Below are 27461 nucleotides of genomic sequence, written 5' to 3'. Positions count from 1 at the left end.
AGCAAAAACGTGGTCTTAAAATTTGCTATGAAGCGAGGCTATCAAAGTTAGAGAAGTGGTTCCTGAGTGTTCAAAGAAAGGGCTTTGAACGAAAGTTGATGGTTAAGGATTTTCACACTTGTGCATGAACCATGTTACGGTGGTCAGATGACTTGCTAGGTGAGATTAACAAATCGGGGGAACAAATACCCTAATTGAAGATGCTAACTTCAAAAAGGGTGGCCCATGTGGCCAAGCATAGAGGAGTCCATACATGATCATAGACATATCAAATGAGAGGCAAAGTACTAGAGATTCTTGTCATCCGTCCAAACCATTGTTTGATACCTTGCCCCCTCCAAGAAACGACACCACTCTCCAAAAGAATCCACGATGGCAAGGAGCTTCTTGTCATGGATTTTGTAATTGATCTCCGCAGGTTGGAATTTTCGAGAATGGAAAGCGACCGGATGAAATTCCTTATCCGCTCCGAGTTGAGACAGCACAGCACCGATGGCAAAGCCGGAGGCATCAGCCTCGATGAAGAAAGGTTGTGAGGGATCAGCATGGATCAAGACGGGAGTAGAACTGAAGGTTGCCTTGAGTGTGTTGAAGGCCTGTTGGGTAGCAGCAGACCAAAAAAAGGGAACATCCTTGCGAGTGAGATGTGTGAAAGGAAGGACAATATCAGAGTAGTGATCAATGAATTTAGGGTAGAAATTGGCGAAGCCAAGGAAAACCTGAATGTCCGACATTGATTGTGGAGGCTCTCATTTGAGAATAGTCTTAACTTTGGCAAGATCCATCATGATACCCTTAGGAGTGACAATGTACCCAAGAAACTCCACAAACTCCTGATCGAAGGAACATTTTTCAAGCTTCGCATATAGGCCATGTTCCTGCAGCTTCACCAGCACTTTGCGCACATGCTCGTCATGCTCCTCTTGAGTTTTTGAGTAGATGAGGATGTCATCAAGGTAGACGATCACCATCTAATCAAAAAACTCCTGAAAAACGTTGTTCGCCATGTGTTGAAAAATTGCTGGAGCATTTGTCAAGCCAAATGGCATGACAGTGTACTCGAAGTGGCCATAGCGGGTTCGGAATGCAGTCTTCCATTCATCGCTAGGCCAAATCAGATCAAGTTGTATGCTCCACAGAGGTCGATCTTGGTGAAGAAGTGGGCACCGCTGAGGTGTTCCAACAGGTCTGAGATCAAGGGCAACAGATAACGGTTCCGAACAGTCACCTTGTTCAAACCTTGGTAGTTGATGACTAGCCGCAAACTCCCATCCTTCTTCTTGACAAAGAAAACAAGTGCTCCAGCCGGGGACTACGAATGTTGAATGTACCCCGAGGCAAGGTTCTCATCCACATACTCTTTGAGGGCCTTAAGCTTGGATGGGGATAACCCGTAAATATGCCCCCACGGAGGTGATGCTCCTTCTTGTAAATCAATGGGACAGTCATGAGCAGTGTGTAACAAAGTCCGAGGCTCCTTTGTACCCCGCCGGTACCATTTCAGAATTGCCGGTACAAAACAAAGTTACAAGGATATACGACCGGTGCAAAAAATCTCGTAAAAGGCTAGATCCGGTACGTTTGGATGTTATAAGGAATCCTGCCGGTACATTCACCTACCTTTTGAGGATTATGGTTAATTATGTTTAATTGATTCTAATTAACAAGATTAAATAAATAATCATCAATCTTAGTTAACACTAACTAAACATAGTTACACTAAGTAAACCATGTCATTAATCTAAGGTTAGAATATTCTTTCACAATGTTCACGTGGGCGTGGGCGTGGGCGTGAACATAGATTTTGGTGGGGAGATCATCTGGGAAATGGGGAGGGTGCCTGCAGGTAGGAGCAAGGCTGCTGCAAAAGCCATTGCTCAATCAAAGCAATCTTTGTTAAGTTTTGCCCCCATTGTGGAGAGAGGAGGTTTTGTAGATGAGGACAACCTGGAGGGGACTGAGCCTGAGGAGGGATGTGAAGTGGGAGAAGGTGATGCTGCATCAGTAGAGGAGAAGGAGAAGAAAATTCGTAGGGGGAAGTGGCAACCTGCATGGGTTATAAAATGGCAGTGGTTGCATTTTGATCAGAAAAATAGTAATAATTTTCTTGATTTTTCATCTAATCCTACTTGCATTACAGCACTGATCTTCTGCTCAATATGCCGTTCCAACAAGAATTACAAGAATCCATTTGGTACATCAGGTTCCACCAACATGAAGACTTCAAGTTTCCATGCTCATGGGCAAACAAAAGATCACAAGCATTCCATTTACATAGCTGAGGTGAAAGCTGGCAGTTAATCCTCCATGGCAGCTGCAAATGATCGGCAACAAGAGGCAGCAGAGAAGGGAGTTATTTGCTTGTTTAGGATTGCTTATGCTATTGCACAAGGTTTTGTTCCTCTTCGCAAATACCCATTGCTTCTGGAGCTACAACAGTTGAACGGAGTTTATGTTCCTAGCATGTACAAGAACGTGATGGCCTGCTCACACTTCATCACTTTCATCAACAAGGTGAGCTAAAGTTTGATAATAAACCTTGACTGAATTTTGTTGTGTAGGTGCTCTTAAATCAAATTTTGGAGAAAGTTAAAGCTAGCCCATTCTTTGGAATAATGCTAGATGAGAGCACGGATATAAGGTAAAGCTGATTAGTGATATTCTTGGTTCTAAATTTGTTAATGCAGTACCAGTAAACACCTCATCTTTTACGTGACCTACATCCACGACGCAAGGGTGTTGACAAGCTATTTAGGCTTGTCAATGTTGAACAATAGTTCTGTAGAGGTGATTTTTTGCAGGATTGGGGGCTGGATATGAGCAGGTTCGTGGGGTTTGGTTCAGATGGCTGCAATGTTATGACAGGAAACAGGACAAGGGTTGCAGCAAGGTTGAAGGAGGTCAATCCATTCATGACCTCCACACATTGTCTTTCACACAGAGCTAACTTATGTGTGGAGGACGTCTACAAGAATCCAGTAGTTCATAATCTTTGCGATGAAGTGGATCAGGTGGTGAACAAGGTAGCCAGTTTTTTCTCAAGGAGTTCTAGCAGGTTGCAGCAGCTACAGGCACTACAGGACGAGCTAGACTTCAAGGTGCTGAAGGTGTTGCGGATCCAGCAGACACGTTGGTTGAGCAGGGGTGGAGCCATTACCAGGATGTGTGAGTGTTTGGAACCACTACTCAAGTTTTTTAAGGACGGGAGAACAACTCAAACAAGGAAGCTGTATGACCGTCTCAGGAGTTTCAAGTTCCTTTATGCACTCCACTTTCTAGGAGATATCTTGGCAGTGGTAAATCAGCTGAACCTGGAGTTTCAAGCACAGACTATGGACGTGACTAGTGTTGCACCTTTATGCAAGGCAACTATGGCCAAGATACAGGTATACTATTTGGATAAGCAAGTGGATTTGAATGGTTTTCAGTTGGATAGCAGAGGATATCCTATAATCCCAGATGGTGGACGCCGCAATGGTCCTTTGGATGAGCTCAGGTCATCAGTTAAGGGAAACGAATACAGAGACGTGGAAATGATCAGGTCGATTCATGGAGAAGATTTGGAGGAGGTACTAGAGTTTCAAAAAAACTTTGGCACTAGTCTTTTGGAGGGTATAAGGACCAGGTTACAGGACTCTGAGGCGACTGGTATTCTCTCCAAGTTCCACTTTTTAGCTCCTATCAACTTACCTTCATCAGTGCGTGAGTTGAAAGCTTTTGGTAAGTTTGAGGTTCAGGAACTTGGAAAGTTCTACACAGGGATGATCAATGAAGCAGAGCTGGCTGAAGAGTACAGTTTATGGAAGATAATAGCTTCCGAGGAGTGGAAGGGGAAAACTTTCGTGGATGTTTGGGGAATGATTTATGCTCACAGTATCTGGACGAAGAAGTATCCCAACTTGCTGAAGTTGGCAATGGTCGGCATGGTTCAATGCTGCAACACTGCATCATATGAGCGTGGGTTTAGTAGAATCAACTTGGTGAAGAATAAGTTTCGAAACCAGATGGGGACGGAGATGGTTGACGAGCTTGTGAGGATCTCCATTGAGGGTCTGCCAATAGCTGAGTTTGATTTCGAAATAATGGTGCAAGCATGGAAGGAAGGCGCAGCTTATAGGCATATTTATACAAGCTAAAGTGACGATTTGTAGATGTTTAACTTCCTTATAGTTTTCATATATTAAGGAATTTATCCGAATGAGATTTCCTCTTTTAAGGATTATGCCGGTACAAAAAAAATATATCCTATTCATTTTAAGTATTCAAGGATTTTTTCTAGTACACTAAAAATACTTTGTTACACACTGATGTCAATACAATGGCATAATGAGTCCAAAGAAAGTAGTCTCTAGGAAATACTCATGGGCGGGTCACAAAGTTGGGCCGTGGATGAGGCGTATAGCAGAAAATGCTAAAGAGATCTACTAGGGTGAACACCCTTTAGACTTGGCAAGTGAAGCTTTTGCCATGGAACCGAAAAAATACCTTAGAGATAAAGGTAGTGATCCTATGTTACTTGGTGCAACAATTAATGGATAGGAATAAAAGACTAATGGCTAAGAAAAGAGGCATAAGAATCATAGGATAGAACCCAAATGGTAAAGTTAAGCCAAGAACACTAATGTGTTGGATACTAATGGATTGTGGGAAGACAATGTGTTTCCAATGATAGATTCCCAATTGCTTCGATTTGGTGAAGGTGCCAAAGGTGGCACAAAATAGAAAAGAGGATGATGATGATGAGTAGAGAACTTCCTAGGATGGGGAAGTGGAGTTGCACAAAATGTGCAATATAAGGTGTTGGAGACACCCAAGAAATTAACTTCGAGAAGTCAAAATTAAAAATTCCAAAGTGCAAAGGTTATATCAATGGGAATTGAGACTACTCGAGAATGAGTAGTGGGATTGAGATAGAAAAGGTGTCTCTAACAGATTTAGTGAAAACTAAATCAATAAAAAGAGAGAACCACCACAAATGGTCAAATGAGTTTCTAGGTTAGAGAAATTATACTCCGTAAAGGATGGACAAGGTATGGTGAGCTTTCGGTGTCAAATCATTAACGAATATTGGTTAGGTGCTAAGGATGGAAAGGGTAATACATGTTAGTATTACTTTTAAAATAATTTATTGTTCGATGAGGACATCAAACTTCGTTTATGGGTGGTGGAGTTGTGAGACACAAATCCTTAAGCCCCAAAGTGAAACCAAAAGGGTGCTGAAAGGGATATTAGGGAAGGTTGTTCCCTATGTCTGTAAGCATCCTGAGGATGCTAAGGAGTGGATATAGGATGATCACTCATGGATGAATAGCCCAGTCTTTGAGAGATGAAATTGTGATATAAGTGGTGTTGGACCACCGATGTGACCAAGGTGAATAAGCATGGCCTTAGCATAACAGGCTAATATGTCAATGGTACCTTGGGGTGTCAGTCATGAGATCAGACACGTGGAGCACTTGGACCAAGTGCAAAAGTTGAGTGGCATGGATGCCATTCTTGGGGCTAGCAAGCCCCAAGTCCTGAATTAAACTTATGAAGGTTGTGAATGAGACTCTTCCAAGTAGTCGGAGGTGTGGTTAAGTGACTAAAGTAGAATGAAAAAAATTTGTCACTTACAATAATGGGAAGATAAAAGTAATGGAAGCAAAGGTAGAAACAGAGGAACAAAGAAGTACAAAAATGAGAGGAATGGATGAAATATAAAAAAATATGAGACAAGGGGGAGAAGCCTCAAAGTCACATTTGGCATGATTGCACTACAAGCAATCCATACCAAGGATGAGGTCAAAAGCTTGACTTGGCACTATTTGCAATGACTACAACTCAAGCTCAAGATCACCCACACGCATAACTAAGTTTGCCTTATCCCATGCACATACATGTGTATAGCCATTGCCATAAAGAATGAAAACTAACTCTGCCGCACGATGCAGATATAGATGGCAACATGTGGCAATAAGTCAAGCAATAGAAGATAAACTCGAACCTGTATTAACTAACATAGAGAGAATAATATTATAAAAACGAACTTGGAAAGTAAACATTAGATGAACTGGTGCCAAGTGATGATACTCCCAAAAGAAAGATGGAGGGGTTACTGATTTATTTGTGTAAGGTCCCTCTGTTACTCATGTGACTTTTTGTTTCCCAGACACATCTTAGTGTCTAAACCTTCTATTGTAGCAACACCAATAGGACGTTGTTGACGCCAAAGTCTTCACCTGAGAAATGAAGGCCGCCAATTTGGAAAATGTTGACAATGCTAATAAGTATTACCAACTTCATCACATGCTTAGCAATGAATATTACGGCCATAACCATGTCCTTGCCCGTGTCCTTGAACTCGAGTAGCAGTAGCATCAACCTCTATTGGAATAAGACCATCTCCCATAGGAAGTGGAGCTAAAGAATATGTAGTGAGAAGTGGAAGAGGCAACGTTTTATAATGTTATGCCAAACAAAGGGCATTGTCAAGGTGGCTAAAATAAGTGCATGCACAAGTCTTACAAGATCTTGATGAAGTGTTAGCCACAACATTCCCAGCTTGATCCGCTCTAACATATTTCACTCTGCATGAAGCAAGAGGCTTCATAAATGAATGCCAAATTACATCACTAACTCAAATGGTCCTTGACAAAGACGACGCAATTGTTATCAAGCATCATCATAATTGTCGGCATGTCTAAATGCACGTTTGAACACCTTTGAGAGAATACTCCAATCCCCATAAGTGGTTGTGTTCAAACCATTGTACCACTATAGTGCCATCCCTTGGAGACATGTGGGAAATTCATGCAAATGTCAAGTATCATCCAAAAAATGATATGTGGCAATCACTGTGAAGTGATCAAACCAATGGTACACATCATCCCTAGGATTCCCACGAAAGAACTCCGGCCGAATACGAGGATTGGCACCAAAAAGGAGGAGTTATACCATATGTCATAAATGCCACTATCAATTGAGTTTGGTTGTTCAATTGCAATCGCATAGCATCAAACAATTGCACCAACTACTACTCTAGAGTCAAAGGAAGAAGACACTATTGCTTTGCCATGAAGATGAATGAAAAGGAAAAAGCAAAATAAAAGAAATTAAAAAAGTTAGAAGGAAAGGGAGATCTAGACAATATAAAAGTTAGATCTAAACCAAAATCCCAAAAGGAAAGAACAGAAGAAAGGAAATGGAAAAAGTTAAATCTAATAGATAATGCAAAAACTAAATTTAAATGAAAATCCCAAATTCAAGCACTCTTCAGGAACAATCAAAAGTGCCTTTCATCTCTACCAATATGAGTGCATGGAATATAGAAAGGGAATACAAAAATATGCATATTAATTAGCCCAAAAATTTAGTTTATATATAGGAGCGAGTGGTCTAAATTGAAACCAATCCGATGGCTACCAAAATCTCATTATGCTAATATTAAAATACAACATTGTAGCCATACACTTGGATCTCACAATATCAAATTATCACAAATAAGAATAATAATTTATTGCACATTGCATGTAGCAATGCCTAGTTTGCTAGTGTTATTTTTATTTAATAATCTGATTAATTAAATAGAAGATTTTATAATTATAAATATGTTTATATGAACACAAGATTAATCTTATTGAATATCAACTATTAGATACTAGAAAATGTTTTTGAAAGTTTATAAATTACAAATATGTTTATAAATTATAAATATAATATTAATCTAAATCAATAACAATTTTTAAATGATAAAATATCCTAGAATATCCAAACATATACTAAATATATCTACTATCATATAGGTTTGCTTAACAAACCAAAAAGAACTAAAATTTTAAAAAAACAATATTGGCTCAACCCCAATTTTGATCAATGATTCAAAAATGATTTAAATTCAAAATGGTACTAATTTTTTGGAAAACCCTAAAAACGTTTTTTTAAGTGCAATAAAAGTGTGTCCTTCAAAATAACAATGAGGACTAAGATGTTCCTTTGAATAAGGGACTTCCAGAAAGGTTTTAGTATAGACTCTAATCATGCAAAATGAGCAACATTTTATGTTTAATGTATATGTTTAAACCCTTCACTGCATATTTTAAATATATGCTCCGAATATACGCTGAGGTGTAAATTGCACAGCACGGTATCGTCCCGTTCATCCGGTTGAAGACTGGAGCAAACCCCGAAGCTTTGCCATCCTGGCGATGGACTCTAGTATTGCTCCACGGAAGAAGTTCCTCTCGAGGACCAGCTCTTCCAGGTTGGTGCAGTTCTCTGGTATTGCTCCGGAGAGCTGGTTTTCACCGAGCATCAAAACTCTGAGACACTCAAGCGTGCCAAACGTTTGAGGAACGCCTCCAAGGAGTCTGTTGTTGGAGAGGACCAGCGTCGGGACACTTGGACAGCTCGTCCGGAACACTTCCTTCAAAGCGGTTCTCAGCGACCGAAGCCTTGTCAAGTTTCCAACGATTGGTGACAGGATCCCTCGGCTGTTTGTCCTCCCCATTCCCAGAAACTCGAGCTGAGTCATGTTCCAGAGCTGCTCCGGGACCGGACGGTCCGAGGTGTTGTTGAAACCAGAGTTGCAAGGAAGCGCGGGAGCTGAAGCAGCGACACTGGGATCGAGTCATGCATGAGCGAGTTTCCGCCGATATCAAACCACTCGAGCTTGCTGTTGTTGCCGATCTCAGGAGGAATTGGCCCCTCCAGCCACTGCAAGCTCTACAGCGAGAGCGCCACCAAGTTTTCGAGCCGTCCAAGCTCATCTGGTATCCTCCCGCCCAGAGAATTCTCCCCGAGCGCCAAGAGCTCGACAGACGAGCAGTTTGCAAAAGCTGGTGGAATGAGCCCTTCCAGCCGGTTTCTCTCCACGAAGAATACTCCCAGCTCCATAAACCCAACTTCCTGCGGAATCTCCCCTTCAACACCATTGCTCGTCAGCCAAATCTCCTGGAGCTTCGAGCAGTTCGCAAGGGACGGAGGAAGAGAACCTGACAAGCGGTTGTTGTCCAGGACGAGTATCTCCAACCTCCGGAGCGCTCCCAGCTGGGGCGGTACCGGACCTTGAAGCTGGTTTTGCTGGCGTTGAGAAAACGAAGAGCGCTGCAATTGCCGAGATCCCGAGGCAAGCTCCCAGTCAGTCTGTTACCTGAGACGTCCAAAGCTTGCAAGCTTTGCAGCAGCCCGAGCTCCGCAGGAAGAGATCCGACCAGACGGTTTTTGCTCACGTCCAAGACTCGCAAACTCGCCAGCTGCCCGAGTGCCGGCGACGAGATCTCACCTGTGAATCTATTTCCTGCCAGATGAAGCTCCACCACCTCTGAATCGTCACTGTTGCAAATCACTCCCTTCCAGTCGGTGCATGCTCGATCGGAGTTTTCCACAGTCCAGTCTGAGGTGTTTCCCAGTCCCAGGAGGCTCCTTTTCAATGCAACCAAGACCCCAGCTTTGTGTGCGTTGAGTGACGCTGTAGAGGATCCAAGCGTGCTCAACAGGATCAGCCAGATCGCGAGTTCCATCATCTGCAACTTGTTACTACTTCACTTCTCTTGATGGAGACCCCTGCAATCCATCAGTCAGTCAAGGTGCGCCACATAGGAACTTGACTTTGCGACGTACCTTTATGCGGCACGATTTTCTTGTTCTGACTTTGTCTCCGCCAACTCTGTGCCCACCACGTGAAACATAAAGAAACGTAACTTCACCAGTGATCCCCACACGAGCAGGCTCCCTTCTCAAAGTGGTGGAACCGGCTCCCATCTCTCACAAAAATCCTCTTCTCAGTGAGCTTGATCGCAGAGTGGCAGTCGGAGCCCACCCGGTGGCTGTTGACGACTCTCAGCGGACGAGAATCGACTGGATCTCAGTCCGTAGGCGATGGCAAGCCTTTCGCTGTGGAAGCACAGGCTACGTTGTTTCTCCTCCTCGCTTGTGCCACCCTGCTGCTCCAAGTAAACTCCCTCGTGTCGGGGACGTATCCAGCTTGCTTCATGGGCTCTAAAAGTTCCAGCAGCAGGGACCGGACCTCTCCATCGTCCGGCCGTCGTGACCCTCCTGCTGCTCGTCTCTATCACCACTCGTAAACATGTGTAGCCAGTTGTCAATCTCGATGTAGCTTACTGCCACTGGCCTCGTCACTCCGCGCTCCTCCATCTCCTTCCGGACTCTTCGAGCGTCGTCAAATCACTTGGCAGCGGCGTACATGTTGGAGAGGAAGACGTAAGGGAGAGTCTCTGCCGGTGCTAGCTCGAAAACTTTCCTGGCGGCTCTCTCGCCACGATCCAAGTCACCGTGGCGCTTGCAACCCAACAGTAAAGTCATCCAGGCCACTGAGTCTGCTTGATATGGCATAGTTTCCACCAGCTCTTCAGCATCTCCCAGTCTTCCCGAGCGGCCCAGAACGTCCACCATGCAAAGGTAGTGCTCCACCAATGGTACCACCCCGTGGTCCATCACCAAAGACTGGAGGAAATCTCGACAATCAGCCACGAGTGAAGTATGGCTGCAAGCAACCAGGACGAACGTGATTCCGTCGGCTGGAATACCTTCCTGCTCCATCTTCCTGTAAATCCTGAGTGTGCCTGTTTCTTACGACCGTGCTGTGTGAAGGCGGCGATCATCGCATTGCAAGAGAAGGCGTCTCTCGTCTTCATCCTGTTAAACACGCGCCTCGCGTCGTCCAGGCTTCCACACCTCGCGTACATGCTGAGCAAGGAAGTCTCCATCTGCGGGGATACGAGATTGGCTTCCACAACTCGGTGATGAATCTCTCGGCCTTCGTCCAAAGCTCCCAGCAGTGCCAAGGCATTGAGAGCACTAGAGAAGCTCACACCACTCAGCTCCACGTCCATCCTCTTTAAAAGGTTGAGAGTCTCCTGTGGATTCCCATGCTGAGCGTAAGCCTTGATCATTGAAGTCCAGGAGATCAGGTTCCTAGCCGTCATGGAGTTGAAGACCTTTTGAGCTTCCACTGGGCTCTCACACTTCCCATACATTGTCACTAGCGCATAATAATAATAATAATAATAATAATAATAATAATTATTATTATTATTATTATTATTATTGGATTTAGTATTTTACATTTGAAATGTTGATTAAAACTTATATCAAAATAATAATACACCTTACAATTTCCTCTTTAAATGGTAAAAAACATATTAAAAGGTGTTCAATCAATGTTTAATAATGTATATAATGGACTTTTCATGAGGCATTTTATTAAGAATTTGCACAAAATGTTTAAAAATTTCAAATTTATTCACTTGTTTGGAAAACATTTTACATATTTACACCTTTGAAATTTAATGCAATTATGGCAAAAATTCATAATAAAAATCCAAATTTTACTTTTTGAGTGTTAAATGTTTTAGAGCCAAATTAAAACAATTGCATTTTTTTAAAGGACAATGATTTAGATATTTAACAAGTAATATTTTAGAGTCTTTGAATATGTAATTAATTTAAAGTTGAAATATGCTTATCTTTGTGATGTTTGAAAACATTTGATGCAAAATAATTAACATATAATATTATAACCAAAATTAATGAACAATGTAAGCCTTTAAATCCTACTATATTCAAAATATAAATGCACAAGTATACTGATGTGGTGAATATACTAACATAGTCTTGCTTATGCTTTAGATTGCCTTGTAATCACACAATTAGTGCAATGTTATAAAAAAATGAGCATGCACACTAATATATGTTACATGTGGGTATTTTTATCCTATTGATATTGAGCATTTGAAAATGGATAGTATGTTGCCATTAAAAACTCATAAACTTTTAAGATGTTTAAGAAAAATATAAATTCACATTGAAAATCTCGAGAAAGAGAAATGAAAATTTTGTTGTGGATGTTGTGGTTAATGTGGTAATAATTGATGCACCAATTTAACCTATTGATTTTTAGTTATAAACCTAATATAAAAAAACTTTCCCTTTATTGTTTTACTTGACCTAGTTGCCATACACTTCCATCGGCAGCCTTGGAGTGGCCATGGCTTGCAGCGGAGTCTTGAGGTAGCAAGAGCCATTGTAAACCTCCTCTATGGATGGTATTGTCCCTGGCACAAAGCTCCAATCAAAGCCGTGAATGAGATTGGCCACCAGCAGCTCCACTGTTCGCAATCCCAAGGGCATTCCAGGGCACATTCTACGACCGGATCCAAACGGGAGGAGCTCAAAGTTTTGGCCTTTGAAATCGATGGAGCTCCCCAAGAAGCGCTCTGGGTAAAACTGGGTGGGATTCTCCCACACTGCCGAATCCATATGCACAGCCCAAACATTCACCAGGAGAGTGGTTCCCTTTGGAACGGTATAACCGGCAATTGTGGCTTCCTGGGTGGCCATGCGTGGGAAAAGGAGCACTCCTGGAGGATACATTCTAAGTGTCTCCTTGAGAACAAGCTGGAGATAGTCGAGCTTTGGGATGTCGGATTCTTGGACCATCTGGTCACTGCCTACGACTCGGTCAAGCTCCTCCCGGAGCTTGATCAAAACCCGAGGATTATGCATCACCAAGGCCATGATCCATTCGCTTGTGGTAGCAGTAGCGTCAGTCCCAGCCATAAGCATCTCCTGGAATGAAAGTTATAGCAATCACAAAGTACATAAGAAGAAGTCTTACCAACAGATTTGCTTTAACGTGTGTTTCCCCCTGGGCATTATTTCCGTAGAACTCAAGCATGATATCAAGGAAGTCCTTGCATTCCCGTGTCGTTTCCTTGTGCTCGTCAATGATCTTTCGCAAGAACTTCTCTTGTTTCGCATGGATTTGCTTGTACCGAGGGATCTGCCAGTCCAGCCATCTTAAATACCACGGTACGAGGGTGCTAATGCACGAGGGATTGATCACCAGGTCGACAATGGAGAGCAGAATCTCTTTGAATTCTAAAGCGTCGGAGTCGACTTCGTCTTCACCAAAGTACCTCTTGCTCATCAAAATCCTGGACATATTGTTGAAAGCAAAAATGGAGAACAGCGATCTTATTTCCACGGGCTTGCTGTTGCTGAAAGACTTTAAGATCTCTCCCAAGGCATGGGAGAGCTCCTCCTTTCTCATCCATGCAAATGAATCGATGGACTTGGCTGTGAAGAGCTCCATGGAACACAGCTTGCGAGTGTCTTTCCAGTACTTCCCATATGGAGAAGTTCCAAGTCCCGAATAGTTATAGCTGAAGTGGTCGCCTAAAACCATGTATGGCCTGGAACCAAACTTTATGTCGTGTGTGGTAAATACTTCCTTGATTATCTTCTGGCTAGAGATAACCACAGTGGGCGTCATTCCCATCTTCAAGAACACAATGGGGCCATACTTTCTGGAGATAGATTGTAAACTCCTATGTGGGGGCTTTCCCGCCAGTAAATGAAGGTGGCCGATCAGGGGCAGTCCCCATGGGCCTGGGGGGAGGTTTTTGAAAGATCTGTAGCTCCATGATAGAACTAAGAAGAGAATAAAAGCTACAAAGAGCACAACTGGGAGGATTTCCATGAACGCAAAACCTCTTACGCTGCCAATTGGGAAATTGCTTCTTTATACAGCTGGAAGTTCCATATATTCTACGGTGGAACAGTGATTCTAGCAAAAGTTTGGTTCAACTGTGAGAATTGAAATAAACTCCAAGGCTACGCATGGAGATCTACGACTTGTATTACCTTGGATCTCGTTTTGAGGAAAATATAGCCACTAGCTCACGTCCAAAACTCGCAAACTCGTCAGCCGGCCACTGTCCATTCTTCCTTCATATCAACCAACCAAAGAATAGAAAATTCAAGCGTGTCAGACTTTTTGGTTTGAACATTATGTGCAACTTGCTTTCTAGAATTGACACGCTTGAATTTGAACGATAGTTTGGCTTTCCACGGTTTTCTCATAACACATTCTTCCGGGAGGGCTCTGCAATACACCAGTCAGTCAAAGCCACAAAGTAACCTTACTTTTGGTAATGTGAGCACGAAAGCCCCTAAAACTTATTCAAATGGACGGGCATACCGTTTCTCTACTAGCACTCTGCAACCTCAAATCTGTCCGACAGCAGGTTCTTAAGCTCATCATCGTCCGCGCCAACTAGTGGATCTGGCACCGCCACCAGTATCTTCTGGAGCAACTAGCAACATAAAGTTGTCTCCCAGCCCGAAGCACGTCAAATGGATATGGCCGTCTTCACCTTTACCTTCGGTCCATAACACCCAGTTTGAGGGACTAACCAGCTTTGGCTCCTGTAGAAAGACCAGCAGCGTGACGATCCCGATATCTACGTCCAAAACACCGAACTCGCATTTAAGCTTGTCAGCTGAGACGGCTTGTAGCCATTCTTCGACAGGCCCTGGATGACAAGAACAAGGACTACCATTCTGCTCGGCTTCACCATGCCAGCTTTCCTGCTCGGATTGGAGCTTTCGAGACAGTAATCTTGACGGAGAAAGCTGGGCCTTCAATGCTGGGGATCACACCAGTTCCTGCAGAACATCCGCATGTCAGTTGGCATGCTGCAGCTCAAGCTCGTTCCTTCATAAATGACACACTCTCAAAATATAGCCCTTGAATGACCCGTGATGCAAGACCCGCAGCTCGCTGATCGGTACTTCGATCCAGACTTTGAAGGCAATGCATGACATTCTTGAGTACCTCACCAGAGGGAACTGCCGGAAGAATGCAGCCCCTAAACTCCGAGTCCATGTCGCAGTGCCGGAGGACCCGGCGCACGCCTTACGTTACCAATCCCATCATGCCTCTCATAGCCGTATAAAATACATATGACGTTATTTGTCACGTTTGATTTGTTCCACGTGTTCGAACCAAGTTATGAGGACTGGAGCAGAGCCCTAAGCGGAGACTTCCCATCCAGCTCCTCCCCCAGGACTTGCTCGAGATAGAGCACCATGGAATCCTCGGTGCTGTAGCTTGCAAGCTTGTCTGCGAGCTCCGGGGTCCGAGGAGGATAAGCCGAAGAATGTACGCTCGCAAGGCTGCAGTAGCAGACGTAAACTCCCAGCTGGCGACTTCCCCGTGCACGATGCCTGGACAAGGCATGCTGTAATGGATGCCTGTGCTTCACTAGTTTGAGAAATGCAGAAGAACGAAGACTTGCCCTCGTCCAACATGTTCCTCAGCTCGTTGATGTGCGCATACACTGATTCATGCGTACCTCCCATTTACTCCAACCCGCTCATGTCCCTGGGTACAGTACCTTAGGACATAATACAAATTAGTGCTTGTTTAAAAATATATTTTCCTCTCTTAAATGAAATGAAAATACCTATAAAGTGATATCCATGATGCCCTACCTCTAGAATCTAAGCCCGCGATTACTCAAGCAAATCTTCACACACGCTGACATTGCTTCCTCATAAAGAAAGTTAATGCTCCCCGAGAGAGATATGAACAAGAGCAACCCAGCAGACTATGATTACAATGATATCAGTGGGATATTTTACTAGTATTTAATTAGGACGCCCACAACAATCTTAGTGATCTAAGCTAACGAAAATAAAATATCAGAAAAAACTAGTAATTAATAAATAAAAGCAAAATAATCAAAGATTAAGAGATATACACTGAGGAACCTGGAAATGAGACTAAGAATACAAATGATTTTGGTTTGCTGAAGAAATCAAGTTGTTACATGAGCTGGATGAGACTTGAATGTTGGACATTTAGACTGCAACAGAAATTTATGCAGTTTTTTTTCTAGACTGATGTCAAATATGACCCAACAAATGACAAATGTGGCATGTTCAGCTTGATGCTGCTAATCTTCCATGTATCGCTCCAAAGGATATACCATGGAGTGTTAAGGTTAAGGAGCTTGCTTCACTGCAGCAGAAAGTGTATTGAAGAGACAGATAGATCACTTTAAACAGAAGGCAAACTTCCGCTTCTTGTTCACACTCCCTTCCCTGGATAAAAAAAGTTAGTTTCGCACACTTCACCGTTTCGCTCGATGTCATTGACAATCTTGACACCCTTGGGAATCTTCACCTCCTCTGACACGGAACGGGAACATTTTACTGCAGCAACGCTTTTCACTAGCAATACCTGCATTGTTCGTTCCTTAAGTATGAGCAACTACAAAAGCATATGCAACGAACCTTTCACAGCTTGTTTTGTTACCATACGGGACTTGTTGTGGTGGCTCTGGAAGCCGAACTGGTCATAGTTCGATTCCACCAGGAGGAAGCAGAGTACAAACTCGTGCAGCTTACTGGTACCGGCATAGATATTGAACATGCCATATTCAGAGCTAAGGGATACATGTATATAAGGTATGTATATACAAAATTATCCCACCTTTTCTCCATGACCTAATATTTGAAGTCAAAGTAAAAAAACAAGCTAAACAAAATCCTTTCATGACTACTCTGTCCATTATATATTGTATAGTCATCCTATTACCCATCCATCTTCATCTATCACAAACCTTATCTTCCACACCTTTCTAAAACTACTTGCTAGATAACTCTTATATTTAAAGATACCCTCCAACCTTACAAAGATTTCTGCCACCATTTTTTTTTAAAATTGCTCCAGTAGAACAATTTTCAAATCTCCTTTGTAGTATCGCAACAACCTTGGTCTCGGTTCCAAAGGCTGGCAACCATCGCATGCAATCCTCAAGATTTCCCCGATCTTCAGATTTGCAGTTTCTAAAATAGGTCATATCCAGTGAAAATTAAAAGGAAATGTTGAGTCAATAACAGTAAGCCATGCCATTTTGGACCCAAACATTTTTCTTCGCAAAGATCCTAAAGAATATTTCCTTCCTCTTAATAGTCGTTATTTTGCCTACCGTTAATCTTATGTATTATATCAACCTAAGAAGAATTAGTAAATGTAAAAAAGGAACTGTTAGGCAGCATAGCTCCAAGTAGTACGTAAGCAACGGAAAGCTCCTCAAAAACAGAGCCTCGAAGCACCTCATATTCAGTCTGCATGAAGTGCTCCAGGTCTATCGGTTCCATCAGAGTGAATTGAGCCTGGACTTTTACACTGCAAAAGTTGAGGTAGTAATCTAGGAACGAAGAGCTCTTAGCCGGTTTAAGCAGGATACTTGCCTAGTGATTTGCCTTGCATGCTTCCTAAGAGGCGATTGCAACAACATCCTTAAGAATCCCCGCCAATATTTGTTTCAACCCTAAAAGCTAGTAGAAACCAAATAAGCAATATCATACAAATCTAGGTTGTAGTACTTTGGCAAACAAATAAAAAGATGGCGCTCCACAACATCGTGAAGAACCCACCAAGAAATCCCACTACAAAGGCCACATTGGAGACGTTCTCCTTCCACCAAGTTGCACCATCGCCCACGTCCACGAGGCCATCTCCTTCGCACGGCCGGGAGAGAGGCTCCCCGCACAGTCCTGGATTTCCCTCGTAGCTCGATGCGCCAAACTCCAGAGTCTCTGGAATCTTGCCTTCCAAGTCATTAAACACGACCCTCAGATCCTTGAGCAAGTGAAGCCTCGCCAGTGCCCCTGGTATCGTCCCGTTGAGCCGGTTGAAAGAGAGATCCAGCACGGCCATGGACGTCATCTCTCCCAGAGTCCATGGAATGTCTCCAGACAGCCGGTTGTGCGACAAGTTGAGCTCCCGGACTCCAGCCAGCTTTCCCAAGCTTGCGGGAATCTCACCAGTGAGCTGGTTCGCCGACAAGTCGAGCACTCCTGGCACCTCTAACTCCCTTGCGTATTGCTGGTACGTGTGTCCATCCAAGGCGGCAGCCATATCCTCGGACACAGTTCTTCGGTATGCATCGGTGGAGTTCTCCGGAAACACTCCCGCCGGTGTCATGGACGATATGTTGAGAGCCTGGTTCTTGACCGCGGTCTGGAAGCCGGTCCATTCACCGATGGACGCCGGAATCTCTCCACTCAGGAGGTTGGAGGATAGATCCAGTAACTGCAAGGAGTCACAGCTTGCGAGGCTGCCAGGAATACCACCCGTGAGCTGGTTCTCGGAGAAATCCACCTGTGTCAATCGTCGAAGCTGTCCGAGAGTGGCCGGGATGGAGCCGTCCAGCTTGTTGTTGGAGAGATAGAGTATGGAAAGTTTGGAAAGGTTGCCAACGGAGGGAGGGATGGAGCCTGAAAAACTGTTGCCGTGCAGCCTCATGTCGATTATCTCTGGCGAAGCTGGAGCTGGAATCACTCCGGAGAGCTGGTTTCCGTAGAGGAGCAAACTCCGAAGCTTTGCCATCCTGGCGATGGACTCTGGTATTGCTCCACGTAAGAAGTTCCTCTCGAGGACCAGCTCTTCCAGGTTGGTGCAGTTCCCGAGCTCCTCTGGTATTGCTCCGGAGAGCTGGTTTCCATCGAGCATTAAAAGTCTGAGACGCTCAAGCGTGCCAAGCGATCGAGGAACGCCTCCCAGGAGTCTGTTGTTGGAGAGGATCAGCGTCTCCATCCTGGGACACTTGGACAGCTCGTCCGGAACGCTTCCTTCAAAGCGGTTCCCGTTAAGTTCCAGCGACCGAAGCCTTGTCAAGTTTCCGACGATCGGTGACAGGATCCCTCGGCTGTTTGTCGTCCCCATTCCCAGAAACTCGAGCTGAGTCATGTTCCAGAGCTGTTCCGGGACCGGACGGTCTGAGGTGTTGTTGAAACGAAAGAGTTGCAAGGTGGCCAAGCGCGGGAGCTGAAGCAGCGACACTGGAATCGAGCCATGCATGAGCGAGTTTCCGTTGATATCAAACCACTCGAGCTTGCTGTTGTTGCCGATCTCAGGAGGAATTGGCCCCTCCAGCCGCTGCAAGCTATACAGCGAGAGCGCCACCAAGTTTTCGAGCCGTCCAAGCTCATCTGGTATCCTCCCGCCCAGAGAATTCTCCCCGAGTGCCAAGAGCTCGAGAGACGAGCAGTTTGCAAAAACTGGTGGAATGAGCCCTTCCAGCCGGTTTCTCTCCACGAAGAATACTCGCAGCTCCTGCATAGCCCCGACTTCCTGCGGAATCTCCCCTTCAACACCATTGCTCGTCAGCCAAATCTCCTGGAGCTTCGAGCAGTTCGCAAGGGACGGAGGAAGAGAACCTGACAAGCGGTTGTTGTCCAGGACGAGTATCTCCAACCTCTGGAGCGCTCCCAGCTGGGGCGGTATCGGACCTTGAAGCTGGTTTTGCTGGGCGTTGAGAAAACGAAGAGCGCTGCAATTGCCGAGATCCCGAGGCAAGCTCCCAGTCAGTCTGTTACCCGAGACGTCCAAAGCTTGCAAGCTTTGCAGCAGCCCGAGCTCCGCAGGAAGAGATCCGACCAGCCGGTTTTTGCTCACGTCCAAGACTCGCAAACTCGCCAGCTGCCCGAGTGCCGGCGACGAGATCTCACCTGTGAATCCATTTCCTGCCAGATGAAGCTCCACCACCTCTGAATCGTCACTGTTGCAAATCACTCCCTTCCAGTCGGTGCATGCTCGATCGGAGTTTTCCACAGTCCAGTCTGAGGTGTTTCCCAGTCCCAGGAGGCTCCTTTTCAATGCAACCAAGACCCCAGCTTTGTGTGCGTTGAGTGACGCTGTAGAGGATCCAAGCGTGCTCAACAGGATCAGCCAGATCATGAGTTCCATCATCTGCAACTTGTTACTACTTCACTTCTCTTGACGGAGAGCCCTGCAATCCATCAGTCAGTCAAGGTGCGCCACATAGGAACTTGACTTTGCGACCTACCTTTATGCGGCACGATTTTCTTGTTCTGACTTTGTCGCCGCCAACTCTGTGCCCACCACGTGAAACATAAAGAAACGTAACTTCACCAGTGATCCCCACACGAGCAGGCTCCCTTCTCAAAGTGGTGGAACCGGCTCCCATCTCTCACAAAAATCCTCTTCTCAGTGATATCTGAGAGGAGCTTGATCGCAGAGTGGCAGCCGGAGCACACCCGGTGGCTGTTGACGACTCTCAGCGGACGAGAATCGTCTGGATCTTTGGCAGCGATCAATCCGTAGGCGATGGCAAGCCTTTCGCTGTGGAAACACAGGCTACGTTGTTTCTCCTCCTCGCTTGTGACACCCTGCTGCTCCAAGTAAACTTCCCTCGTGTCGGGGACGTATCCAGCTTGCTTCATGGGCTCTAAAAGTTCCACCAGCAGGGACCGGACCCTCTCCATCGTCCGGCCGTCGTGACCCTCCTGCTGCTCGTCTCTACCACCACTCGTGAACATGTGTAGCTCGTTGTCAATCTCGATGTAGCTTACTGCCACTGGCCTCGTCACTCCGCGCTCCTCCATCTCCTTCCGGACTCTTCGAGCGTCGTCAAATCGCTTGGCAGCGGCGTACATGTTGGAGAGGAAGACGTAAGGGAGAGTCTCTGCCGGTGCTAGCTCGAAAACTTTCCTGGCGGCTCTCTCGCCACGATCCAAGTCACCGTGGCGCTTGCAACCCGACAGTAAAGTCATCCAGGCCACTGCGTCTGCTTGATATGGCATAGTTTCCACCAGCTCTTCGGCATCTCCCAGTCTTCCCGAGCGGCCCAGAACGTCCACCATGCAAAGGTAGTGCTCCACCAATGGTACCACCCCGTGGTCCATCACCAAAGACTGGAGGAAATCTCGACAATCAGCCACGAGTGAAGTATGGCTGCAAGCAACCAGGACGCTCACGAACGTGATTCCGTCGGCTGGAATACCTTCCTGCTCCATCTTCCTGTAAATCCTGAGTGCCTGTTTCTTACGACCGTGCTGTGTGAAGGCGGCGATCATCGCATTACAAGAGAAGGCGTCTCTCGTCTTCATCCTGTTAAACACGCGCCTCGCGTCGTCCAGGCTTCCACACCTCGCGTACATGCTGAGCAAGGAAGTCTCCATCTGCGGGGACGCGAGATTGGCTTCCACAACTCGGTGATGAATCTCTCGGCCTTCGTCCAAAGCTCCCAGCAGTGCGCAGGCATTGAGAGCACTGGAGAAGCTCACACCACTCGGCTCCACGTCCATCCTCTTGAAAAGGTTGAGAGCCTCCTGTGGATTCCCATGCTGAGCGTAGGCCGCAATCATCGAAGTCCAGGAGATCACGTTCCTAGCCGTCATGGAGTCGAAGACCTTCCGAGCTTCCACCGGGCTCCCACACTTCCCATACATTGTCACCAGCGCGTTCTGGACGACAACGTTCGTGTCGAATCCCCGCGAAGCCAGGTGCCTGTGGACCTTCCTCCCCTTCTCCAAGTTCCCCAGCCCTTCAACAGCACCCAGGATGGTGGCGAACGTATAAGCGTTCGGTTCGATAGCCTCCACCTTGCTCATCCTGGAGAAGAGCTCCAGAGCTTCCGCGTGCTCCCCAGCCTGGACGTAGGCCGATATCATCGCCGTGTAGGACCTGACGTTCCTGGCTTTCATCCCCTCGAACACCTTCCTGGCCTCCACCATCTCGTCACACTTGAGATACATGTTGAGCAGAGAGTCCTGTAGAACATCGTCCTGCGGAACCTTGGACGCTAGAATCCTCTGGTGGATCGCTCGTCCATCAGCCAGGCCCGCAACACTAGCACAGCCACCAAGAGCGCAAGCGAAAGTCACCACGTTGGGTTCCACCCCCTCGGCGATCATCCTCCTGTACAGCACCACCGCCATCTCTCCCCGCCCGGCGCGAGCATACGCCGCGATGATCGACGACCACGCGAATAAGTCCTTGATCTCCATCCCCTCAAACACCCTCTTCGCATCGTCGAGGCTGCCACACTTAGCATACATCTGGAGCAAGGCCGTCTCGAGCGGGATGTCCGTCCGGAAGCCCGTGATGATCAGGTGCTCGTGGAGCCGCCGCCCCTCCTCGAGCGCCTGGAGCTTGGTGCAAGCCGCCACCAAGCTCGTCACTATAAACTTGTCCGCGACGATGCCTCGCTCCTCCATCTCCCCCCAGAGCTCCAGCGCTTGCAAGGGGCGGCCCTCCCTCACGCACGCCGCGATCATGATCGCGTAAGTCCTGTCGTTCTTGCTGGCGATGGAGTCGAACACCGCCTTGGCATCCAGGAACTTGCCACACTGGGCATACATGTGTACCACCAAGTTGCCCAGGTACCTGTTCACCATGAGATTATTCTCGGCAATGTGCTTGTGGACTCTCCTACCTTCTTCCAGGGATTTGTGGCGGCAGCACCGGCGGAGGAGCGATCCATAGACCAGCGCTGGATCGCTCACGTTCTGCCGATCAATCTCTGCCAGGGCATTGCCCGCGCTGGATCTCTTCAAGCTCCTGTCCACGGCGTGGATGATGCGGTACTTGAGATGGACCTGGGACGCGCGGTAATCGCGACGGAGCTGGAGCACGCCCTCGGCTAGCTGCGCGCATTCTTGCTTGGCGCCATCGCGGTACCTGAGATTGGAGGCAAGGTAGCCAAGGTAGCCGCTCGGCAGCGATCCGAGGCTCCGCCCCTTGTACTCCCCAAACTGCATCACGCAATCCGTGGCCAGCACACCGTTGAGCTCCGTGCGTGCGATCGGCCGAGGCAGCTTCTCCCTGGCCGTGGCCATCCCGGCTTGCGCAGCCGCCGCCGCCTCCTTGGCGATGGAGGCCGCCTTGCCGCGGCATTGCGTCGTCGCCATCGCGGAGACGCATATACCCTAAAAACCTCTCGCGCAAGAACCCTAATTTCCATTATGCTCTAGTCCGTTAGAAAGTATATGCTCTATTCAATCTGTGGCTCGATTCCACCCAGCTAGAAACTCTGCCACGCTCGGTTGTTCTCTCGCTGCCTTTGCGAGGTCTTGGTTCTCTGCCGGGGATCCTCCCTCGAGGAAGACACCCATGATTAGATCGTCTCTCGCCCAGTAGCAACCAAATTTTCTCGCCTTTGCTACGAAGATCACGGCGTCGCCAACATTGTCGCCAACATTGTCGCCATAGAACTGCCACGAGAGATCGAAGACGCGTGAGTAGAAGAATGGAACGTAGTCGTATGGTGCGATGGAGCGGCCCTCTTCCTTCGCTCTGATAGCCTGGAACACCACCATAACTTTGCATGAAATCACTACTCTTTTTTTGTCAGGAACTTCGAATACCTGGACGGCTTGAATGGCTGATTTTCTCGCGTGATCTACGTGCTCCACTCTTCTCATATCACCGTAGAGCTTTAGCGGGAAGGTTGCAATATCTCCCACCGCGTACACGTTCTCGACGCTTGTCTCAAAGAATCCGTCCACCTGAGTTCTTGCTTGTGAATCATGGAAACTTTTGTAAGAACTACGTACTTTTATGCCGCCTTGCTCTTCGTCGACTTGTCCGCTTAAAAGTCCCGTGAGTGGCTTGGCTCCGATGCCAACAATCACAATGTCGGCGTCCAGTTTCCTTCCATCGCTCAATACCACGGCCTTGACCTGGGGCATCGTAAAAGCGAAGAACTTGATGTCTTTAAAATAATTAGAAAAACAAACAAAACAAAAACTTACGTGACCCTGCGAGTCCAACTCAAATCCAGACGCTCGTCCTCCTTTCACAATCGTGGCACCTTTTGCTTGATAGAATTCTTCGTAAAAGCTAGCAATGTCCGCAGTGAAAAGCTTTGGCACTGGCAAGACGAAGAAATTATTCAAGAAACGAGACGAATTCCAGATACTTACTACAGAAAGGTTTTGGATAAACCATTGTCACCTTAAATTCGTTCGTTATCAGCGCCGCGGAAAGCTCCATTCCCATGTAGCCTCCCCCGATAACAATAGCGTTCCTGGACGATTCCTTGGCCTTGCTCATAGCTTCCACCAGAGCCTCGGCCTCATCAATCCCTCGCAGATAGTGAATGCCAGCTGCGTCAGAGTGTGGTAGCTTGATAACCTGAGAGGACAAACACGATCATGAACACTAACGACCAGTTTTTCTTACTGTTGATCCTGTAGCGACGACTAAAATGTCATAGTTGTAGACATGGCCTTCTGACGTCGTCAAAGCTTTCGCAGCAAGATCCGCTTTCACAACTTCTGTGTTTAGGATCAGATCAATTCCTGCAGAAACAAAGCCACATACTCAGCAAAAGCCATCAAAGACGAAGGCGGAGTTTTTCCGTACCTCTTTGCGCATACCACTTGAAATCTTGCTGCTCACCACCGCTTCCCACACAGACATGAAAATCAGGCAGTCTCGCAGCATCTCGGGGGAACAAGTAGCCTTTGCTCAGTGCTGGACGCTCGTATGGAGCAACCTGGTTGTTGATAAAACGGTTCAGACTACCAAAATGTGAGATCTGGAAAACTTACAGCCTCCTTCGAAAGAATGGCCACTTCCCCGCTCCTGGCTCCTTCACGAGAAAACTCTCTTGCAGCGTACCCCTGTAGGAAAAACTGATGTAAGTAGAACATTTATAGTGGTAGAACTCACCGCACCAACACCGCCTCCAAGAACGATATACTTGTAAGAAATCGCCATAGAACTCCGATACGGCGATATCTGTGTTGCCCACAGCCAAAAGAAACACTACCAAGTTTAAAAAGATAAAGGACGCAGGCCACTTCAACAGCGTAAAGCTGTCTTGTCACTGTTGATCGTGTTCACAGCCGAATAAGAATAACATCAACAGAAAAGGAGCTCAAAGAGAAAGAATATTAATTGTTTGTTATAGCCACAATTGCAAATGTGAATCAAACCTTGGAAATGAAAGCAAGACCTTCCGAAGTGAGAGCCTCAATGCTGTCTATGCTCGGCTTTAGTCTTGCAACTTTGGCGATGGCCTTGTTCTCTTCAGCAGATCCTCCCTCCAGGAAAACACCCACGACTTTGCCATCCTTCACCCAGTAGCCTCCAAACTTCTTGGTAGCAGCAGCTTCGTCTCTTCCAAAACTGACCGTTTCACCGACGTTGTCACCATAGAATTGCCACGACAGATCGAAAGCACGGGAGTAAAAGAAGGGGAGGTAGTCATACTCCGGGATGGAACGACCTTCTTCCTTGGCCTTGATTGCCTGCAGACGAGGAGCATTAAGCAACAAATATTTTAGCACTCCGTGACTTACCTGCACAGCTTGAATAGCTGATTTTCTGGAGTGATCGACGTGCTCAACTCTCCTCTGCTCTCCATAGATTTTCATCGGAAACGTTGCGATATCTCCAACTGCGTAGACATCCTCGTTACTCGTTTTGAAAAATCCGTCCACCTGCAAAAATAATACGTCTAAGAAATCATTTTTCTGACAAGAATTAATTCTACTTACCTTGATGCCTCCTTTCTCTTCCTCAAGCTGTCCCTTGAATAGCGTAGTGAGGGGTCTAGCACCGACACCGACAATCACAATGTCCGCCGCCAACTCCCTTCCATCCTTCAATTTCACGGCTGTAACCTGCACAAGCAATTTGCCCGTCAAGACATAACTTGATGACCTTTTCCACTTACGTGACCCTCCGCGTCGAGCTCGAAACCAGAAGCAACCGTTCCTTTAACTATCTTCACACCTTTGCTTAGGTAGTAACCCTCGTAAAAGCTCGCAATGTCGGAAGTGAAAAGCCGGGGCACTTGTCAAAGAAAAACAAGCGTAAGAACTACTGGTAAAAGATAGAACACGTATACGTACTGCACCATGGTTCCGGATAAACCATAGTAACTTGTAGCTTGTTCATGGTCAGAACCGCAGCCAATTCCAAACCAATGTAGCCACCACCAACAACGACCGCATGACCGTCTTTCTTGGATTTGATGGCTTCAATCAGGGAATCAGCCTCTCTGATCTCACGCAAGTAGTAAATTCCTTTAGAATCGGCTCCAGCAACACCAAAGTCTGACAGCTTAATGAACTGAAAAGAAAACAGGTGTCAATGAACGTGTCAAGTTTCCCAAGGCATACCGTTGATCCCGTAGCAGCAACAAGCACATCATATTTAAAAGAGTTTCCAGCGGAGGTTGTCAAAGTCTTCGTTGCAATGTCAGCTTTCACAACTTCCGTGTCCAAAATGAGCTCAATCCCTGGAATTATTTATTGTTAGAAGCAAATCCATCCCGCAAACTTATCAAAGTCTAATGAGAAAAGAAAAAATAAATTAGAAAGACCTTACCTTTCTCAGCATACCATTCTGGAGCTAGCCGCTCGCCACCACTGCCCACACAAACATGGAAACCTGGAAGCCGTGCAGCGTTCTCGGGAAAGAGGTACGCCTTGCTCAGCGCAGGGCGTTCGTATGGAGCAACCTGCGAGAATTCGAGAGATCGGGTTAAAACTCTTTACAGCAATAGAGTTCTAGTCTCATACCGCTTCCTTGGAGATAATTGCGAGCTCTCCCGATTTGACACCCTGATTCACAAATTCTCTAGCGGCATACCCCTGGATCCATCCACAAAAGCCAGTCACTCAAAAAATCAAGCTCAAAGAAAAATTTGAGAGCCTCGTCGCTTACCGCGGACACACCTCCACCGACAATGATATACTTGTAAGCCGCCGAGGCCATTCTCGACAATGCGATCCTCGAAACCTTGAGCGGAAGAAGAAAAAAAGATGAAACTTCAATCAACAAGAGGAAAGAGCGCGGCACTCACGGATTTGAGAGATTCCACGATCGATGATGACGATTACGCTGCGCGATCGATGCGCTAGGGAAGAACAGTGCCGCGCAAAAACCCTTGTCGTGGCAAAATAAGAACGATTAATTTGTAGCTAGGGCGTGGTGGTCAGGAGAAGACCACATTGCCCGTGGACGAGGATCGCTAGCTCCAAGATTCGAACCACTGATCGAAAAGATGCCTAGAAGATTCGAGAATTTAAATCTAGCTCGCCCAGGGTTCCAAGGCGTGGACCTCCTTGGCCGAGTGATCCCGGCGCTTCTTCTTCCCGGCCGAATCGTGGAGCTCCTCCTCCAGCTTGAGCGAGGCCTCGAATTCCCCCGCGCGGTTGAGGCTGTCGATGAGCTTCCAGTAGACCTTGGCGCGGGGGACGCTGGGATCCGACTTGAGCGCCGCAAAGATCCTAAACGCCAGCGGCTGCTGCCCGGCGGCGACGCACGCCTCCATGAGCTCGATAGACATGAGCCGCTTGAGCTTGCATCCCCGGAGCTCCATCTCGTCCAGGATCCTCTCCAGCGCCGAGAAATTGGAGCCCCGCGCGAACGAGCGCACCAGGACGTCGTAGAATTTGCGCTCCGGGCGGTACCAGTCCTCGCGCTGGATGTGATAGAACACCTGGGAGGGCAAAATCTCTCTCCGGAATCAGCACTGGATCGGTGATCATCCTCGATTCACCTTGCTCGCGACTTCCATCTGCCCCTTCTCCAGCAGAGTGTGCAGCATTGACAGGAGATCCTCCTTGAGCAGCCGAGGCAGCCTCTCCCTGCTCGTCGCATCCAGCCTCTCGGCATCGCCCCGCAAGGACGTGAGAAGAACCAGCGCGCTCTGCGCATCCTTGCTGCAGGAATGGCGGTAGAACCGCTCCAGCATCGTGTTGCGCGTCCGCCATGCGCCCCGGTAGTAGAATCTACACGCGCCCAGCCGCCGATCGCCCGCCGCCGCTGCCGCAAATCCGGACGAGCGGATCATTCTCAAGAACCCGAAACACTCCCAAGAACCCTAAAGGCTAAAAGTTCCAAG

At 46.8% G+C, this 27461-nt stretch overlaps 8 protein-coding genes across 11 annotated transcripts; 1 reads left to right on the top strand and 7 right to left on the bottom strand.

Annotated features, from left to right (window-relative positions):
* Window positions 1–2307: 2307 nt before the first annotated feature.
* On the top strand, window positions 2308–4136 carry LOC9646126. Its single transcript, XM_024666584.1, has 2 exons — window positions 2308–2514; window positions 2802–4136. Exons 1-2 carry the CDS (start codon window positions 2308–2310, stop codon window positions 4134–4136), a joined length of 1542 nt encoding a protein of 513 aa, XP_024522352.1.
* A 6028-nt stretch (window positions 4137–10164) lies between these two features.
* LOC112343329 (pentatricopeptide repeat-containing protein At2g13600-like) lies at window positions 10165–10976 on the bottom strand. Its single transcript, XM_024666582.1, has 2 exons — window positions 10527–10976; window positions 10165–10443 (listed from the first exon to the last, which is right to left on the bottom strand). Exons 1-2 carry the CDS (start codon window positions 10974–10976, stop codon window positions 10165–10167), a joined length of 729 nt encoding a protein of 242 aa, XP_024522350.1.
* Window positions 10977–11913: 937 nt separating this feature from the next.
* On the bottom strand, window positions 11914–13480 carry LOC112343311 (flavonoid 3'-monooxygenase-like). The gene is made up of 2 exons (XM_024666541.1): window positions 12617–13480; window positions 11914–12567 (listed from the first exon to the last, which is right to left on the bottom strand). Exons 1-2 carry the CDS (start codon window positions 13478–13480, stop codon window positions 11947–11949), a joined length of 1485 nt encoding a protein of 494 aa, XP_024522309.1. The 3' UTR covers window positions 11914–11946.
* Window positions 13481–17136: 3656 nt separating this feature from the next.
* On the bottom strand, window positions 17137–19728 carry LOC9646124 (LRR receptor-like serine/threonine-protein kinase GSO1). The gene is made up of 2 exons (XM_024666540.1): window positions 19644–19728; window positions 17137–19586 (listed from the first exon to the last, which is right to left on the bottom strand). Exon 2 carries the CDS (start codon window positions 19544–19546, stop codon window positions 17165–17167), a length of 2382 nt encoding a protein of 793 aa, XP_024522308.1. The 5' UTR covers window positions 19547–19586; window positions 19644–19728; the 3' UTR covers window positions 17137–17164.
* On the bottom strand, window positions 19707–22573 carry LOC9646123 (putative pentatricopeptide repeat-containing protein At3g13770, mitochondrial). Of its 2 annotated transcripts, XM_024666539.1 has the most exons (2): window positions 22035–22128; window positions 19707–21985 (listed from the first exon to the last, which is right to left on the bottom strand). In XM_024666539.1, the coding sequence occupies exon 2, from the start codon at window positions 21958–21960 to the stop codon at window positions 19726–19728; it is 2235 nt and encodes a 744-aa protein (XP_024522307.1). In that variant the 5' UTR covers window positions 21961–21985; window positions 22035–22128; the 3' UTR covers window positions 19707–19725. The 2 variants fall into 2 exon arrangements, with proteins under 2 accessions (XP_024522307.1, XP_002992871.2); XM_002992825.2 differs by having other exon boundaries at window positions 19707–22573.
* On the bottom strand, window positions 22570–24374 carry LOC112343312 (monodehydroascorbate reductase 3, cytosolic-like). Of its 3 annotated transcripts, none has more exons than XM_024666543.1 (9): window positions 24275–24374; window positions 24154–24225; window positions 23966–24098; window positions 23783–23901; window positions 23524–23734; window positions 23353–23471; window positions 23155–23304; window positions 22966–23106; window positions 22570–22902 (listed from the first exon to the last, which is right to left on the bottom strand). In XM_024666543.1, exons 1-9 carry the CDS (start codon window positions 24320–24322, stop codon window positions 22597–22599), a joined length of 1299 nt encoding a protein of 432 aa, XP_024522311.1. In that variant the 5' UTR covers window positions 24323–24374; the 3' UTR covers window positions 22570–22596. The 3 variants fall into 3 exon arrangements, with proteins under 3 accessions (XP_024522311.1, XP_024522312.1, XP_024522310.1); XM_024666544.1 differs by having other exon boundaries at window positions 23155–23280; XM_024666542.1 differs by having other exon boundaries at window positions 23155–23471.
* A 105-nt stretch (window positions 24375–24479) lies between these two features.
* On the bottom strand, window positions 24480–26512 carry LOC9646122 (monodehydroascorbate reductase). Its single transcript, XM_002992824.2, has 10 exons — window positions 26418–26512; window positions 26279–26353; window positions 26134–26205; window positions 25940–26072; window positions 25732–25850; window positions 25462–25681; window positions 25284–25402; window positions 25105–25230; window positions 24907–25047; window positions 24480–24855 (listed from the first exon to the last, which is right to left on the bottom strand). Exons 2-10 carry the CDS (start codon window positions 26327–26329, stop codon window positions 24535–24537), a joined length of 1302 nt encoding a protein of 433 aa, XP_002992870.1. The 5' UTR covers window positions 26330–26353; window positions 26418–26512; the 3' UTR covers window positions 24480–24534.
* On the bottom strand, window positions 26508–27427 carry LOC112343313 (pentatricopeptide repeat-containing protein At1g62350-like). The gene is made up of 2 exons (XM_024666546.1): window positions 27117–27427; window positions 26508–27056 (listed from the first exon to the last, which is right to left on the bottom strand). Exons 1-2 carry the CDS (start codon window positions 27408–27410, stop codon window positions 26646–26648), a joined length of 705 nt encoding a protein of 234 aa, XP_024522314.1. The 5' UTR covers window positions 27411–27427; the 3' UTR covers window positions 26508–26645.
* Window positions 27428–27461: the final 34 nt, after the last annotated feature.

This window comes from Selaginella moellendorffii, unplaced genomic scaffold (genome assembly GCF_000143415.4).
Source record: "Selaginella moellendorffii unplaced genomic scaffold, v1.0 SELMOscaffold_143, whole genome shotgun sequence".
Taxonomy (NCBI): Eukaryota; Viridiplantae; Streptophyta; class Lycopodiopsida; order Selaginellales; family Selaginellaceae; genus Selaginella; species Selaginella moellendorffii.
This window is presented reverse-complemented; position numbering and strand designations above follow the sequence as displayed.

Bases quoted from the DNA above. Each gene is read 5' to 3' on its own strand.
- LOC112343313 (XM_024666546.1), bottom strand. From the start codon at position 27,410: ATGATCCGCTCGTCCGGATTTGCGGCAGCGGCGGCGGGCGATCGGCGG. The intron at 27,057-27,116 runs GTGAATCGAGGA...TTGCCCTCCCAG, and splicing joins AGATGGAAGTCGCGAGCAAG to GTGTTCTATCACATCCAGCG.
- LOC112343329 (XM_024666582.1), bottom strand. From the start codon at position 10,976: ATGTATGGGAAGTGTGAGAGCCCAGTGGAAGCTCAAAAGGTCTTCAAC. The intron at 10,444-10,526 runs GTATTCCAGCCG...GATTTCCTCCAG, and splicing joins CAGGAAGATGGAGCAGGAAG to TCTTTGGTGATGGACCACGG.
- LOC9646123 (XM_002992825.2), bottom strand. From the start codon at position 22,509: ATGGCGACGACGCAATGCCGCGGCAAGGCGGCCTCCATCGCCAAGGAG.
- LOC112343311 (XM_024666541.1), bottom strand. From the start codon at position 13,480: ATGGAAATCCTCCCAGTTGTGCTCTTTGTAGCTTTTATTCTCTTCTTA. The intron at 12,568-12,616 runs GTAAGACTTCTT...CTTTCATTCCAG, and splicing joins ACGTTAAAGCAAATCTGTTG to GAGATGCTTATGGCTGGGAC.
- LOC9646124 (XM_024666540.1), bottom strand. From the start codon at position 19,546: ATGATGGAACTCATGATCTGGCTGATCCTGTTGAGCACGCTTGGATCC.
- LOC9646126 (XM_024666584.1), top strand. From the start codon at position 2,308: ATGGCAGCTGCAAATGATCGGCAACAAGAGGCAGCAGAGAAGGGAGTT. The intron at 2,515-2,801 runs GTGAGCTAAAGT...GATTTTTTGCAG, and splicing joins TCATCACTTTCATCAACAAG to GATTGGGGGCTGGATATGAG.
- LOC9646122 (XM_002992824.2), bottom strand. From the start codon at position 26,329: ATGGCCTCGGCGGCTTACAAGTATATCATTGTCGGTGGAGGTGTGTCC. The intron at 26,073-26,133 runs GTATGAGACTAG...GAATTCTCGCAG, and splicing joins CAATTATCTCCAAGGAAGCG to GTTGCTCCATACGAACGCCC. The intron at 25,851-25,939 runs GTAAGGTCTTTC...AAATAATTCCAG, and splicing joins AGAATGGTATGCTGAGAAAG to GGATTGAGCTCATTTTGGAC.
- LOC112343312 (XM_024666542.1), bottom strand. From the start codon at position 24,322: ATGGCGATTTCTTACAAGTATATCGTTCTTGGAGGCGGTGTTGGTGCG. The intron at 24,099-24,153 runs GTAAGTTTTCCA...ATCAACAACCAG, and splicing joins CCATTCTTTCGAAGGAGGCT to GTTGCTCCATACGAGCGTCC. The intron at 22,903-22,965 runs GTATTCGAAGTT...GTGGTGTTCCAG, and splicing joins CAGCCATTCAAGCCGTCCAG to GCTATCAGAGCGAAGGAAGA.